The 15,268-nt window shown below is 44.0% G+C and overlaps 1 protein-coding gene across 1 annotated transcript in view; it reads left to right on the forward strand.

Moving 5' to 3' along the window:
* Positions 1–2,945: 2,945 nt before the first annotated feature.
* LOC102375798 (opsin-3-like) overlaps positions 2,946–15,268 on the forward strand; it is a 58,596-nt gene continuing 46,273 nt past the window's right edge. The window contains exon 1 of the mRNA XM_006028087.2: positions 2,946–3,466. Within this exon, the coding sequence (XP_006028149.2) occupies positions 2,946–3,466 (521 nt within the window). The remainder of the gene's footprint in view (positions 3,467–15,268) is intronic.

Consider the following 15,268-nt stretch of genomic DNA (forward strand, 5'->3'; position numbering starts at 1 on the left):
GATTAAGATATAACTAATAATGGGATCATTTTGATTTGAGTAAATAGATCCGATTTAATCTTTCCAGTGCAGGCCCTAAGTCTCTCCTAAGTCACTTAGGCACTTTTGAAAATGTTCTTTAAAATACTGAGGTTATGCTACAGCTAAATGATAAATGACATTGCTACTTTCTCTTAATGGACTTCTGATATTTAAATTTGTTTCACACCTTCACAGCCATTAAAGTTTCTATGGTAAGAGAAGCCAGGACCCAGACAGATAATTAAATAATTTTAGTCTTAATAAATCTGGATTGTAAATATAGCAGTCCATCCACACTTTGCACAAACCACTGCACCGAAGTCTAGCATCATAATAAGAATGCAGCTCCTGAATTGCAGGGCTTGGTCTACACTAACAAGGAACAGTAGTCCTAGCCCCTCTATGTTGTATGTGCTGACAAGGAGGCTTGGGCTGTCATAACACAGGATGCAGATGTAACCCTGTAGAAAGGTGCATCAGTGTACCAGGTTATTCAGACACATGGTTCTGGAAGTATAGCATTTACCTCTGGTCCAGTGGGCCCAATTTCCAGCTAGGCAAACTGATTGTAAAATGCTGCCATTCTGATTAGGAAGGGTTTAAAATCCACTTTGCCAACAACTATATATGGTGGAAGGGGGAGGAGGGCAAGGGGGATGACAACTGGCCACTCTGTGTTCCTTATAGCATAAACCACAAGTTTGTGTGAGCGACCAACCCTTCATTCATATCTCCTGTCTTTACTACAGTCTTCTTTTCTTTCCACCTCACTAACTCTTCATTATTGTTCTTGTCTGACTCTTGCCTAGAGATCTTCATTTTTTGCTTCTTTTTCTGTTCATTATTTCATTCAACTAAGGGATTTGGGACACCGTGTGAAGGCAATTATACAGAAGTATAGTCCTTTATTTAGATAGCCAGATCCCAAGCTGAGTTTGTAAGGCTAACAACTAGAAATATTTTCCCTTAAATCTGAATAGAGAGAAATTACTGAGACAAACACAGAATCCCAGGCTATCATTTTACAGGCTTACTTTTCAGATAATAATTGCACTTTAATATATTCTGATGCTGAGTTCCATTTTATTAGGAATAAAAGCTCCCAGTCCGCCATCCTACTACCCAGAACTCTCTTTTGTCCTTCTCTCTCAAAGACATTAAATGGAAATTTCAGAGAAATTACACATTACTAGATTGCAACTCCTTTTAAATAAAAAAAATTATTATGTGTGTGTCTGCTTATTAAGCAAAATACTTTTGAAGGCAATGGAAATATTCCCATTGATTTTGGTACCACTGTCAATGTAAGCATCATCTTTTAATTTGATGCCAAGTTTATATGATTTTTTTAAATACATGCATCAGTACTGAGTTTTATTTTATATGTTTAAACCATGCTGGCAAATTATCCACTACTCATGAGAAATAAGCAAACAAGCAAATCTGCCTTATGGGTCTTTGCCCTCAGATCCCTTCCTGTCTACAAAGACTTTATTGTATGCCCTTTGCTTTACCTATGAAGGCAAGTGCTACTTCTAATGAAATAGACAGCACTAGCAGAAAGTCCCAGACAAGTACTTTCTGCTGGCTAAGAAGAGATTTTTCAACAACAGAAAACAAGTGATCAGCAGATACAGTTAGCAGATATCTGTTGGGCAATTCATGTGAGCTATTTGTAAGTGTTAGCCTTTGCAGGACTGGGCCTTTAGGAAAAAGAAATCATGATCCAGACAAAAAAAAAATTTTAATGATCTTGATTTAAGTCTTTCTACTGTTAGTAGCTAGCCAGTTATTCCCTGTGAGGTGATGGACAGAAATTAGTCTTTTAGGCTGCATCCAGAAGAGTGCAGCCATGTGGAATGTGGTGCTGCAGACACGTTTGCAGCACCACATATTGTACATTCAGCTGTTCTCCACGCTGCAAGGGAGGAGCGCAGGGAACAGCTGGTGGCCAGGCTCCAGGCAGCAGGATCACTACTGCTGCAGCCCCAGGAATCCCCCAGGACCCTAGGTAAAGCTGCTGGGGGTAGCCTGATGCTGGCCCCAGCCTCCCCTACCCCACCCGGGGTAACCTGTCATGTGCCAGAGGGCTCATGGCACAGGCATTCCCCAGGTCCAGTTAGCAGTAGCACAAGGTGTCCCACTGTTAATTGTTCCTGGAGAACCCAACGTCCATGTTCATGTGGACCTGGCCTTGGAGACTTTTACCCATGTTCATAAGTAATTCCTTCTTTTTCATAAGTGAGGATGTAAAATTAGTCCCTGTACTTGCCTAGTTACTATTTATATGAATGCATGTCTTTAGATACTGCAGCTAACAAGCTTTCACTACATTTTAAAACTTAATTCAAAACGCCTATAGACTCCCTGCTCTTTAGGACAGTTAAAATTCACTTGTTCATTTTCACTACATCCTCAGATGCAGCAATTTCTAAAACTCTAAAAGTTGCCCAATAGTGCAGTGAGCCAGAATATTATCACCTCCCTATTATGATTAAATCAAAATCTCCACATACAAAAGAAAATAGACTCCTCCTTCACTCCTCTCATTGTAGCATAGTATATAATCCATTGCTATCCTGTCTTAGGTTCTGTGCACACATTTCTGACCTACTTTTATGATCAGGTTGCACTGGTTATGCTTTTGATTTCACAGGGTGAATGAGGCACAAGTGAGGAAGGGAGAAAGAGTCAACTCCTAGTAGCCACATGGTGGAGCATTAAAGAAACAAATGCTTGACACATTTAACTCATTGATGGCACAGTTTACCTAAGCAAAAAACATTACCAAAATAAGAAAAAAAAAAAGTGAGGGTTCTTCAGTGTGTCATGTGTATGTCAGTCTGTGCACAATAGATTTTACTTTGCTGATAATGCGATGCTTAGCCAAGCAGCTGGAGTAGACTGGAAACAGCCTTGCTGACATGACTGTGCCTAGCATCAGCCCACCTTGCAGTGGGGCTGACAGCATTCTGTGCAGCAGCAGCAGCGACCACCAACATGGACAACAGCACAGTCTGAGCCCCACTGGCCACTTGATTGCAGCCATCTGCCTTGCTATCATCGGGAGCCTGGGATTCTTCCATAACCTTTTGGTTCTGATAGTTTTTTGTCGGAACAAAGTGCTACGATCTCCAATTAACCTACTGCTAATAAACATTTCTGTGAGTGACTTGATGGTGTGCATCGTAGGAACCCCATTCAGCTTTGTTGCCAGCACTCAGGGCCGCTGGCTCATTGGACCGGTAGGCTGCGTGTGGTACGGCTTCGTCAATACCCTCTTTGGTAAGTTTAACCTGCTGCACTTGCATGTCCCCAGCACCTTCCCTCTACTTCTGCTTAGTTTAGAACCTCTCTTGGCCTTTGGCCACATAGGGAGGTGCCAGGACACATTGCAGCTTAGTTCCCCCTACAACCTCCCTAGCAAACCCAGTGGCATTAAGCTGTATTTTTCTTAAATAAAAATTCTATCATGCTCGTTCCTAACAAATTGGTTTGCCAAGCTGCTGCCCTCACTTAGAACAGAAAATGGTAGTGAGTTTATTTTCCATCTCTTTCCCAGCAAGTTGTCTTCTTACCTGACTTCAAGTCCTTTGATGCGGAGTGAAAAGGAAGCAAAAGAATGCAGGCTCCCTGGACACCCCACGAAGGGTGGCTGCAGGAAAACTGCAAGGTTGTGTCTGGGCATAGGGCATGAAAGGCTAAGAGTATATGTGGAGTGAGGTGAGAAGTGAAGGACTGGAGAGTGTGTGTATAGAGGGTGAAGCACTGTGTGTGCTTGAATATAGATGAAACAGGATATCTAAAGGAACTGAAAGGCTGTGGGACTATCTGTGTTTGTATACAGTGTATCTGAAAGGTTGTGTTCATCTTTGAGGAAGTAGAGAGCTGCAGAACTGTGTTTGAGGGGGGGTGAAGAGTTATTAGACTATATGTCTGTGTAGGCATGTGTGAATGTTGTGGGTTTGTACATGCATTGTGTAGAGGAATGGAGAATTATAAAGTTGTAAGTGGAAGGGGTGGAAAACTATGGGATTGTATGCACATGGTGGAGAAAATTAAGGACTGTGGGATGAAGTGGAAAGTCTAAAACCTTTAAGACTGTGTGTGTATGCAGGAAATATAAGAGTCTGTGGGACTTCATGTTTGTGTGTGTGGTACAGTGTAACAGCTATTATACCATATATAACTGTGTGTGTGAAGGAGGATAGAGGGCTATTAGACCATATACATGTGGAAGAAGTACTGACAAACTCTGGGACTTGTGTGCTTCGCTGTATATTTGGGGTGGGGTGCAAAGAGCCATGTAACTGCATATGACTGTGTTGGGAGGGAGAGAAAGGCTGTGGATATGCACATATAAGGAAACTAAACAGTATTTTTCCAACTCTCACAATTTGATAACAAGTTTCACAACACTTGGGGTTTTCCTTAAAGTCACAGTTCCAGAACTATGCCATTAAAAATCTTCAATTTCACTTTATAAAAGGGAAATATCTGACCATTGTGGTTATGGAGAGAAATTCCCAAATATGCAAGCAAATAACTCCAAATTTATTATTTTAATTTTTAAAAATTAGACCTTATTGATTTTTTTTTTGTTTCTTTGGGGTTGACAGAAGTGAGGTGCAGAGCAGGAAAAGTATGTGTTTGCAAGTCTGAGTGAACTGTGATGGGTGTGTGTGGAATAGGACTGCGCAACTCTACATGCCTGAGGGTGTCACAAGGGTGGATGAAGGGGCTCTGGAATATCTGAAGGTGGCATGGGAAGAAATTGGTGAAAAGTAGAACAAAGAGAAAAAGAGAAGAGACAGACAGAATCCATTCACACTCACTTCACCCCCCACCCCTCCACAGGGGGCCTCTTGCACTCTGGCCCACTCTCACAGGAGCCTCTTCACACCACCCATCCCAGGCCACACTCCATTGCCCTAGCTCCTCTTGAGCAACCCCTCATGGGCTTTTGGGCTTAGCTACTCCCTCACTGGTACCTCCACACAGCAACTTCAGTTCCTGTGAGCTCCCCTACTCTATGTGGCATAGCCTTAGACCAGTGCTAGGCTGCATCTGCCCCAAGCCCCTCCCTGGGCAACTAATTTCACCAACACGCACTTGGGGTTGGCCCATATACCGCCCTTCAAAACACTTGAGCAGCCCTACTCGGTACACCCCCTGATACAGCCCTTCAGGCCACCCTCAGCAGCCCTACTCTGCACCCCCACATGCTGAGTCCTTCAGGTGCCCCTTATTGCACCCTACTCTGAGCCCCCTTCACCATAACTCTTCCCAACAACACTACCCACTCTGGGGCCCCTGGGACCCTCTGTCGCTGCTGGGCTGACAGTAACAGTAAGCCACTGGCACAGCAGTTAATGATACTGTAGAGACAACTAATGCCCCAGTTTCACTGACCTTCTTCCAGGTCAGGACTCTGAAATGAAACCACTGCTTCATGGAACTACAACACAACCATTTCTACAAGGTGCAGTTGGTGGGAAGGGTCAGTAATGGGACTGACATATAATCCATCAGTCACAGCTCCGTTTTCTGTGCTAAAATAGATCTCACACTCAGTTGCTCATCACAGGGGAAGGAATTCTCTGAAGCCCTAGAATTAGCTATGCACTAGAAATGCTTCATATTCTTGGAGTCTGAGCCTGGAGCAGCATACAGTCTGTACAGATCTCAAGACGTGTTGCAAAAGGAGGTCTGTTTAAGTTTCTAGCTAATAGGCTAGCTTCAGTTGTACTGGGAGAGAGAGAGTCTACATGCCTATAGGGAATGAGAGTTAGGTTCTCAGATTGTATTCATTCTTGTTTTAAACCCAGAGTGCCTAAAGCCATCTGGACTGTTCTTGGTCCTTTCAATCAATAACAAAATCTTGTGGTGGGGAGGTGGAATGGAGGGAAGAGAATAAAAGGAGAATAAAAGGAATGCACAGAGCCTATGCTTGTGTATGACAAGCAAAAGGAAATTAAGATACAAATTGATTTGTTCTTGTCCAAGTCTTTGCACTGAAAAAGATATATTTTATATTTCTGCACTGCTTCTCATCCCAATGTATTCTAAAGCATTTTACAGGTTACAGCTCTACAGCACCATTAAAGTGCAACAAGCTCTGATGCACAGGGAAAAAGGCAATTGCTATAGAATACACTGGATAACTGTGCCAATGAGAAAAATCTTTGGTGAAAAACAATAATTTGCATGACTAAAAAAAACAACAGTGGTGCCATTACAGAGCAAACAACTTCTGCATGACCAGGGACAGATGTTACATTTTTATCAGTGTAAGTGATTGGAAACTGGTCTATATATCAGTAACAGGATAGAAGTTCAGCACACAAAACCGGTCTATACCTGTAACAGAACAAAAGTTTGGCATGCATAGACTGGTTTAAAAATGGTGGAACCCAGTCTGTATTGCCCCCCTCCCTCCCAACAAGGGCCAATGTATATTGTGTTTGCTACTGATCTAAAGTATACCACTTACAAAAAAAAGTGTAACTTAAATCAATTCCATGTCAGGCTTTTGGAATGCCTGTACCTAGCCCACAGGTCTACAAATCAGGATCTCCAAATTACATTCCTTTTTCTGTCACAGACTTCCGGTGAGAGCTTGGATGAGTTACTAAATCATCATCTTAGTTCCCTGAACTGTAAAATGGGGATATTTTCTTTAAATCAACCTAGTCTGTGTAGATTGTAAATTCTTGGTATCAGATTTGGCCTCTCACTATGTGGGCACATTATACATGAGACACATTAATGTGCATTATTTTAATGCGTATGATGGGTGCGTGTCTACAGGTACATGCCTTTAATGTGCATACAAATGGTGAAATTAGGCTAATCGCATGTAAAATTTGATACTTGCAAATGATTATGTAAAGCACATTAACACACGTGTAGACATGACCTGGCACTAACTTTAGTGTCGGATCTGCCCAGCCACTAGGGGCACATGGCAGAGCTGCAGGGACTTGGCAGTAACTTTAGTGCCAAGTCCCTTCACCTGTAGACATCTGCCAAAAAAAAATAAAAAAAATCACTTAATGTGCATTAACTTAATGCACATTAAATTTCAGCAAGCTTAAACGCAGATGTAGACACACCCAGTATATATGAGGTGTCTAAGTTAATGGGGCTCTGATCTCAGCTGAAGCCTCTAAAAGCTATTACAAATATACTATAGATCACATATAACTAGTATTTCAGGATGTGTGAATGTGCCAGATTTTACCCTCCTTTCCTTTCTACCACACCCGCCCCTGCATACTAATGTCTCTCAAAATTTCTGTGCTTAAGGTTCTGCATAAATTTTTGGGAAAATGATTTTGAACTGGTAGAGGTAAATCAGACAAGCTACTGCTGGTGATATGAAGTAGAAGTAAATTGTTCTTTAAAAATTCCCCTAGTATGCCTTTGGTTGCATTTCATCTCAGAAGCACCTTGGCCTAGCAAATAAAGCAAATCTGAAGCCCTTGACAAGATTGCTTAGTGATATTCCTAATAAGGCCAGATGGTAAGATTAAGTTATTTGCAAAGGGTTTTGGCTTGTAGTAACAGTTTCAGGCTATGAAGTTCTGCTGGAGACTTAATTATCATAAAGGGGAAGAGAGGGGAGTGAAGTACCAGAACATCAGCTACTGTAAACTGGTATGGTTCTAGCAAACTCAGTATTGCTCAGTTGGTCCATGACAGCTGCAGGGATGCAGTTTGTTAAAAGCTAACCAATTACTGGGGTTTATTTGAAAAATACATTCAATTCACCACCTTCCCAGCAAGTAGTTTCCAACTTGAAAAATCTCTCAGCTATTGGCAGCCAGCATGCCTAACTCTGAGCCAAGTTGTAGGGTTGGTCATGCACATGTTGAAAGGGAATGGACACCCCAACTCCTGCTAAACACAGTGCAAACTTTAAATGACTAGCGTCAGCTTTAAGCTACTCCACAGAGAGTGGGAACAGTCCACAACAATCACAATCCCTAACAGGGATTTTTTTAAATGTCTTTTCTGTGAAGGTTACTCTATGTTTGAACATCTAGAGAATTATATCAAAGTCCAAGTTCTACCTGAGCCACACAGTCATCAGACTAGCAAAATGCAGACACAGCCATTTCCACACTCAAAAGCATAGAAAGGAGTAATGGTACCACCATCACACCTAGGTACCTCAGCCAGGTATCCTCTATACCAACAAGGGCATCCCCAAGACAAATCACAAACCTGGCAAACAGGGCCAAGAGGCAGCATCAGGAATGAATCCAAGAACTTGGAGCCAGAAACTCTAGTAAAAAAACACTTTGTTAGGAATCAGAAGCTATGAAGTTGAGACCAAAGGCAGGGGCAGAGTCAAAGACAAGAACAGGAACTAAGGAAAAAGCATAAGCCAAGGAAGGGCCTGAGGAACCAGATTGTGGTAGGTTCAGAGCAGGAGCAGAGACTCAAGACATGAAGCAGTAACCAGGGAAAGCCAGACAAAAGGGGCAAGCCAGCATAAAACAAAGCAAGGAGACAAGGTTAGAGAATAGTAGGAAGCCAAACACAGCTGTAGGCCTGTGAAACATTGAACAGTCAACACTCCCCTGGAACCTCTGGGCTGATATCCTGAAGTTTGCCTTCTTGCAGCCAACAGGGCAATCAAGTAGGTATTTCCTGCATCATGAAAGTGGTGTAAAAAAAAAAATGCAATACTGGTAAAACTTAAAAAAACCCACTGAGTTATATCTTTCAATTGCAAAATTATCTACTAAAAATATCTCCTAACATGTTTTTATCATACAGTTATTTAGAAGAAGCAGGTTTCCCTTTTCCCCTGATCAGGAGGTTAGATCTACAAAGAGCATGTAGTTTATATGTTCTTTGGGTACCAGCATAACAGTGGTATTACTATGGCAGTGCTGGAATAAAGGCCCGAGGCAAATGATACAACCAAATCAGATACAGGCTGTGAATATCCAGGTTGAGAAATGTTCTGAAATAGGGGTTTGGTCATATCCTTTTGGAAGACAGGAAATTCAGTTTGGATTACAGGTGTTGTTCATTGTAGCTTTTCCAGGAAATAGAATATACTTAAAATGTGTATAGAATCATAATCCAGAGAAAGATATAAACTCAGATGTCTCAGTACTACTTATCTGTGTTTATCCAGTACATCAATTATGCTCTCAGTTACATCTGAGTTACAACACTGGAAAATTTCATTTTTGCTTTACAGTTGATTAACTTTCACAGGGTAATATACATAGTAAAATCCAAATAATACTAAGCATATGCTTTATTTATAGCCTAGCTGTTATTCCCCAATTTCAAACATCTGTATAAACCAGAGGCGGGCAATTATTTTGGCTGGAGGGCTGCTTAACAAGTTTTGGTGAACTGTTGTGGGTCATATTGGTAGCCCGGCCCCTTGACAGCTGGTCTGCCCCCTGGCTGCCATATTGGGACTGGAAGTCCCACCCCCTAACCCCTGACCTTTGTCACCAGAAGTCCTGCCCTTTGCGCCCCCCCCCAGTACTCTTTTTGGGAGGGGAGGGTTGCCATCTTAGCACAAGAAAAAAACAAAACAAATCATACACTAGAACTCAATTAGCTACTATAACATATTTTAATTTTATTACAAAAAAAAGTTGTCATGATTTGTGTTTGTGTACTCTATATAGAAGGGCTTGCATAATAACTCAAAAATAAAGTATCACTCCTTTAAATTGTGTTTGTGGGGGGTGTGGGGGGGACACAGGTCATGTTGGGGTGTGTGTATATATGTTGGGGTGTGTGTATATATGTGGGGGGTTGTGGGGTGTGAGAGGGTGGGGGTTGTGGGGACCCCCCCACACACACACACATTCCCCCCATGGCGGATGGCACCCGCTGCCAGCAGCAGCAGCAGGTAGGGGGCTCAGGGTACTTGTGCCTGGCTCAGGTGGTGGTGCTTGGTTGGGTGCAGTTCTGGCCATTGCTTGCGTGTGTGTGTTTGGCGGGGTGGGGAGGGTGCCCAGCCACCTTTATCACAGGGGCTCAGTGTGGCAAGCCTGCAGCTAGCTCACTCACACCAGGGAAGCCCCACACTGGACTCCACAGGGAAGAAGGGGGCTGGGCTCCCTCCACTCCCGGCAGAGTCTGCAGACCTACACAGCAGGGGGCGGGGAAAGGCAGCTGGCTCCAGCATGGGGCTTCCCGCAGTATGAGCATGGGAGCTGCAGGAGTGCGTGGAGTGGCGGGGGGAGGCTGCTCTCCTCACCTGCTCAGCACTGGCCAGAGCTCTGTCATGCTGGGCACCAGCACCTGTGGCAGCCAGGAGTGCCCTGAGCCCTCATGCCTGCTGCTGGCAGCATGGGGTGCACACCATTGGGGGAGAATATGGGGGCTCCCCACACCCCCCCCTCACACCCATACTCTGCCCAGCTGAGCTCCATGCTCTTGCTGCCCCCCTGAGTGCGGGCTCTGCACTGTGCTGTGCACTTCACCCAGCTGCAACTCCACTCTGCCCCGGCACCAGCCCCGCTGCTTCCTTACCTGCTGCCCTGAGCGAGCTGGACCTCCAGGAAGGCTAGCAGGTTCCCATGGGGTGGCTGCAGCAGGAGCCCTGCCCGGAAGCTGCTGCCAGCCACGCCAGACCCTTCAACCCACGGGGGTGAGAGCATGGCACAATAGGGTATGTCAGACACATGGGCAGCTCACTCCCACCTTTGCCAGCCTAAGGGCTGGGTGGGGAACAATTCATTGGGGGATGCCAGAGGCCAGATGAAAATGCCTGACAGGACAGATCTGGCCCGCAGGCCATATTTTGCCCACCCCTGGTATAAACAGTGCACATTGGCTGAACTACAATCTTACTATAAAATGTTCTGTGCAGAGTTTAATGATTACCTGTATCTATTTATGTCTGCAATGAAGCATGCCAGTAGCTTCGCAGATACTGGAATATTGCTGTATTCTATGTTTTCAGCTGCAGCACAGCAGCAGATCTTCATGAATTCTGTAGCTTTGTCTTCTGTGCTGCTTCAAGGTCTAAGTCAAATGGGTTGTTTTAACATTTCTGCACTTTCTAGCTAGCTGATCAAGACCTCTGCATTGTTAGAGCACAGAAGAAGTGAGGTTGAGCCATGAGTGGGAAATAGTTTTAGCTCATCTAAATCATTATTGCTATGATTTGTATAGTAAAGCATTGCATGAATAGCCACAGTTCTCACTGTCAGACATTAAGCTAGGTCTGAAACCAAGGAACAAGTGCTCCATACAATCTACCTAATTTCCTTTGTAGGGCTGTTGCTAAAGATATTTGTTTTGTCATATAGATTGGAGTTATGAATCACAGTACCAGGCATTGCTAGTTTTCCCTCTTTCTTTGAACAGGTATTTGGCAGGTTCCCTAGTGCCTCTTCTTATGGATCTTATTTTAAAAGCTCATAAAGGTTTCTCTTCTCTTCAGAAAGCTAGGATTCATATCAGGGGGCAGCAAGGCAGGTCCTACAAGCAGAGGCTATGGGACCTGAACCTGTTCAGCTTCCACAACAGAAGGCTGAGAGGGGATCTGGTGGCCATCTACAAACTGGCCATGTGGGACCAGCAGGCTATGGGAGAGTCCCTGTTCCCCCGGCACTACCGGGAGTAACAAGGAATAAGTTGACTGGGAGTTGATTCAGGCTAGATATCAGGAGGCACTCCTTCACAGTCAGGGCAGACAGGATCTGGAACCAACTTCCAAGGGAAGTGGTGCTGGCTCCTACCCTGGGGGTTTTCAAAAGGAGGCTGGACAATCACTTAGCCGGGGTCATTTGACCCCAGCATTCTTTCCTGCCCACGGCAGGCGGTCGGACTTGATGATCTGCTCAGGTCCCTTCCGACCCTACCAACCATGAAACTATATATGATTCACATCCTTTTTTTTTTTTTTTTTTAGTAGTGAAATCTTTTTATGCAATAATAAATTCCCATCAATTAATAAGTAGGTCAGCAGAGTGAGAGTTACATATAGTAACTTTTCTATTATGCCTAGTAGTCTATCGTCCTTAGCTGCTGTCCCAATGTATGCTGAGTCACTTTTTCATCTAGGATAATTTGGTACATAAACGAATCAACTGTTTTCTACGTATCCCTAGCAGTTTTATTTATCTGAGGCTAGGTTTGGCTGGTTGGTTTCAGTTCTAGTAATAGCTTCCTCTACAGGTGCTGGCAAATGCAGTAACAATGCAAATATTTCTCTTCCTTATCCACTCTATTACTGCTTCCAAGATGCTAATAAAATACTACCTCTTTTTCTCACATATAATTCACACCTTTGCCCCCAAAACTAACTAGGGAAAATTGGGGCATTATATGAAAGGAAAAGGGCTCCCTGTGGATATAGAATTGCGGAGGGGAGGAGGGGGGAGTGGTGGCAGCATTAATTGCTGCAGTTTAGGAACTACAGGAATTAATGGCGCCACCACTCCCTTCCAAATTTCCAGACCTATGGGTAGTCCTTATCCCCAACCAGGATGGTGTGCAGGGTTGGTCTGTGGTCCAACTTGGCATACTAGGTCCAACCCAGCACATGGCCCCAGCGCTAGCATGCTGGCCCCAGCGGTGGCTGCAGTTGCCTTAGTGCCAGCGTGCCAGATCAGGCCAGTTCTGGTGTATGGCCCCCAGCCCTGGTATCCAGCCCTCAGCCCCACAGACCTGTGAGGTATTTTTTTTTTCTTTCTTGGAGCCTTTCAAAAACTGGGGTGTGTTATATGTGGGGGATGTTATATAGTAAATAGTAATTGTTTTAAAAGAGACCCTTAGAAATACAATTTGTCCTCTCCCACCAGTCTGATATTGATCTGACATACCTATGACTATTCAACAAATTATTTTCCACCTAATGATCATTCTATTTAGCCACAATGTTCCACTATACATATGAAGATGGAATGAGAGACACGGTCAACAGCCTTTCTAAAAGCCACATGTATTATGTCTATGACATTCACATTATCCACCAAACCAGTCTCCCTGTCAAAAATTAAATCAGATTGGCCTGAAGGGATTTTTTTTTAGTCTTGGGGTACAGTGACCCATCTTGTTCAGAATTCCAGAAAGCTAAAACCCGAAATGCAGCACTGGAGACTCACAAAACTCCCCAAGCAGGAAAATGAAAAACCTCTCACAAATCCACACAGAAGAAATACTATGCAAGTCCTTGCTTACTGTTCTCAGAGCAGGGCTTCTCCCCCTCTCAGAGGAGATATATGACTATGAAGATAATTAAGTAACTTCACATTAGTTTCTAAAAATTGCCAAATCTTTAACTGCCAATAATAACTGCACTGAGAAGTCACAGTAAACAACCTCTCAGACCTGAGACAAATAATCATTTTTGCCTACTAGACATGATTGGGTGCGAGAAATATTTAGAAAATTTGAAAAAAAACAACCACCGATGGAGAGCATAAGGTCTATGAAAACTCCACAGCAATCTGCATTAATGGACTTTCAACATCCACCTAATTTCAACAATCATCTGTTGAAAACAAGACAGAGAAAAAAAAGAAAATAAGTTCTGCACTGCAAAAAGATCAGAAGTCCAGAAAAAAGAATGCGTTTTTGAAAAAATAAAAAAGAGGGTAGGGTGACTACCCATCCCTAATTGGGCAGGACAGCCCCAAAATGGGAACATCAAGTCCTGGTCCCAGGCTGCATGACCACAGGACTACATCCGTCCTGGATTCCCAGTATAATGCAGTGGGGATATATTCTCCATTCACCAAAGAAAAATGTGGAAACAGTCGGTTTCCCTTTGCAGACGGGCAGTTCCAGCCTGCAAGGGGTTGCAGGGAGCAGGATGCAGGGGCAACATGTGTATGTGTGCGCATGTGTGTACAGATGCATGTGGCCAGAAATACAGCCCCAGGCAGCTATGGAGAGCAGCTCCCCCAGCTACCTACAAGTAAGTCCATGGGTTGGAGCAGATTGAGGTCCCCACAGTGAGTGAGGGAGGAGTGGGGTAGGGGCTGGGCCTAGGAGCACTGTCAGGGTGGTGCATGGGACCTGGGGCCAGGGTGGGGTGTGGGACAGAATCACAGGCTGCTTGTCCAGGGGGTGGGGAGCGGGGGCCACTCCCTGCTGCTCTGCATGCTCCTGAGGAGGAAGAAGACATGGGGAGGCACATGTCCCCAAGATTTGTGCTCAGGGTAGGGGTAGATGTGGGCTCCCCATCCTGCTGTCCTCCCCACAGGAGCCCTGTACCAACTGTGCCATTATGGCAGTAGCAGGGGTGGTGATGCAGAGTTATGTCTCCTGCTACTGCTGGGCAGGCAGAGGGTACCACACCATGGTGGGATGCCAGCATGGGGCTCCCAAAGGCAGGGCAGGGAAACCAAAGCTTGCAGCGGGCAGCCCACATTCACCTCCACCCCTCTACGGGCTCACTTTGGCCATGCCATGGGGTGGAGGGGGCATCATCTTAGGTAACCTCCCCCCCGCCCTCCCCGCCAAAAAAAAGAAGTCAGCACCTATTCTAGCATGCTTACTATGCTAAGCCCTGTGAAGCACTTTCACTTTCCCTCAAGTGGAGGCTTATGCTACAGATACTGTTATTACCATATTTACTTGCTTAATGCACATGCTAATTTTCACAGAATGATATTTGGGAAAAGGGTATGTGTTATACATGAGAACATACAGTATTTTGATCAGGTATTTGCATTTTCAATCACTTATCTCTTTCATTTTCCCTTTGGTTTACCATCTTTGGTCCTGAGTCAATAGTCCTACATATAGAAGACCCATTTATAGCAGCAGGCAAAGTAGGAGTATGTTTGGGTTCTTGTGTGTCCCTTTCCCTTAAATTAGAACCCGAAAAAGGTAAAGGTAAAAAAACCCTTTATGATATGCCATGAAGATTCCAAAAGGCCAAAAAACTTATTCAAGGCCATTTAAGTCACTAAAAAGAGGTCTGTTGTCCTTCATAGGTTTCTTTTACATAGATATACAATTTTTCTGTGAGCACAGTATATCATGGTTAGTTACATTTTAGGTTTTGAATGGTTAGTTGTTCCATATGTTTTATTACCTACCTATTGCTAAATTCTTCTTTCAAAAAGAAGCAGAGGAAGTGCTTCAAGCCTTATCAAAGGCTTTGATAAAGCACCCCAAAATGTTTAGCTTACAAGATCATTCAGCTGTCTTAGAATTCTGATGCCCTCCTTAAGAAAAAGAAAACAGTTTGCTAAATATAATGGAATGCCTACTGGAAGGGTCCAACGTAACTGCAGGGAAA

The sequence above is a fragment of the Alligator sinensis genome, unplaced genomic scaffold, assembly GCF_000455745.1.
Source record: "Alligator sinensis unplaced genomic scaffold, ASM45574v1 scaffold572_1, whole genome shotgun sequence".
Lineage (NCBI taxonomy): Eukaryota > Metazoa > Chordata > Crocodylia > Alligatoridae > Alligator > Alligator sinensis.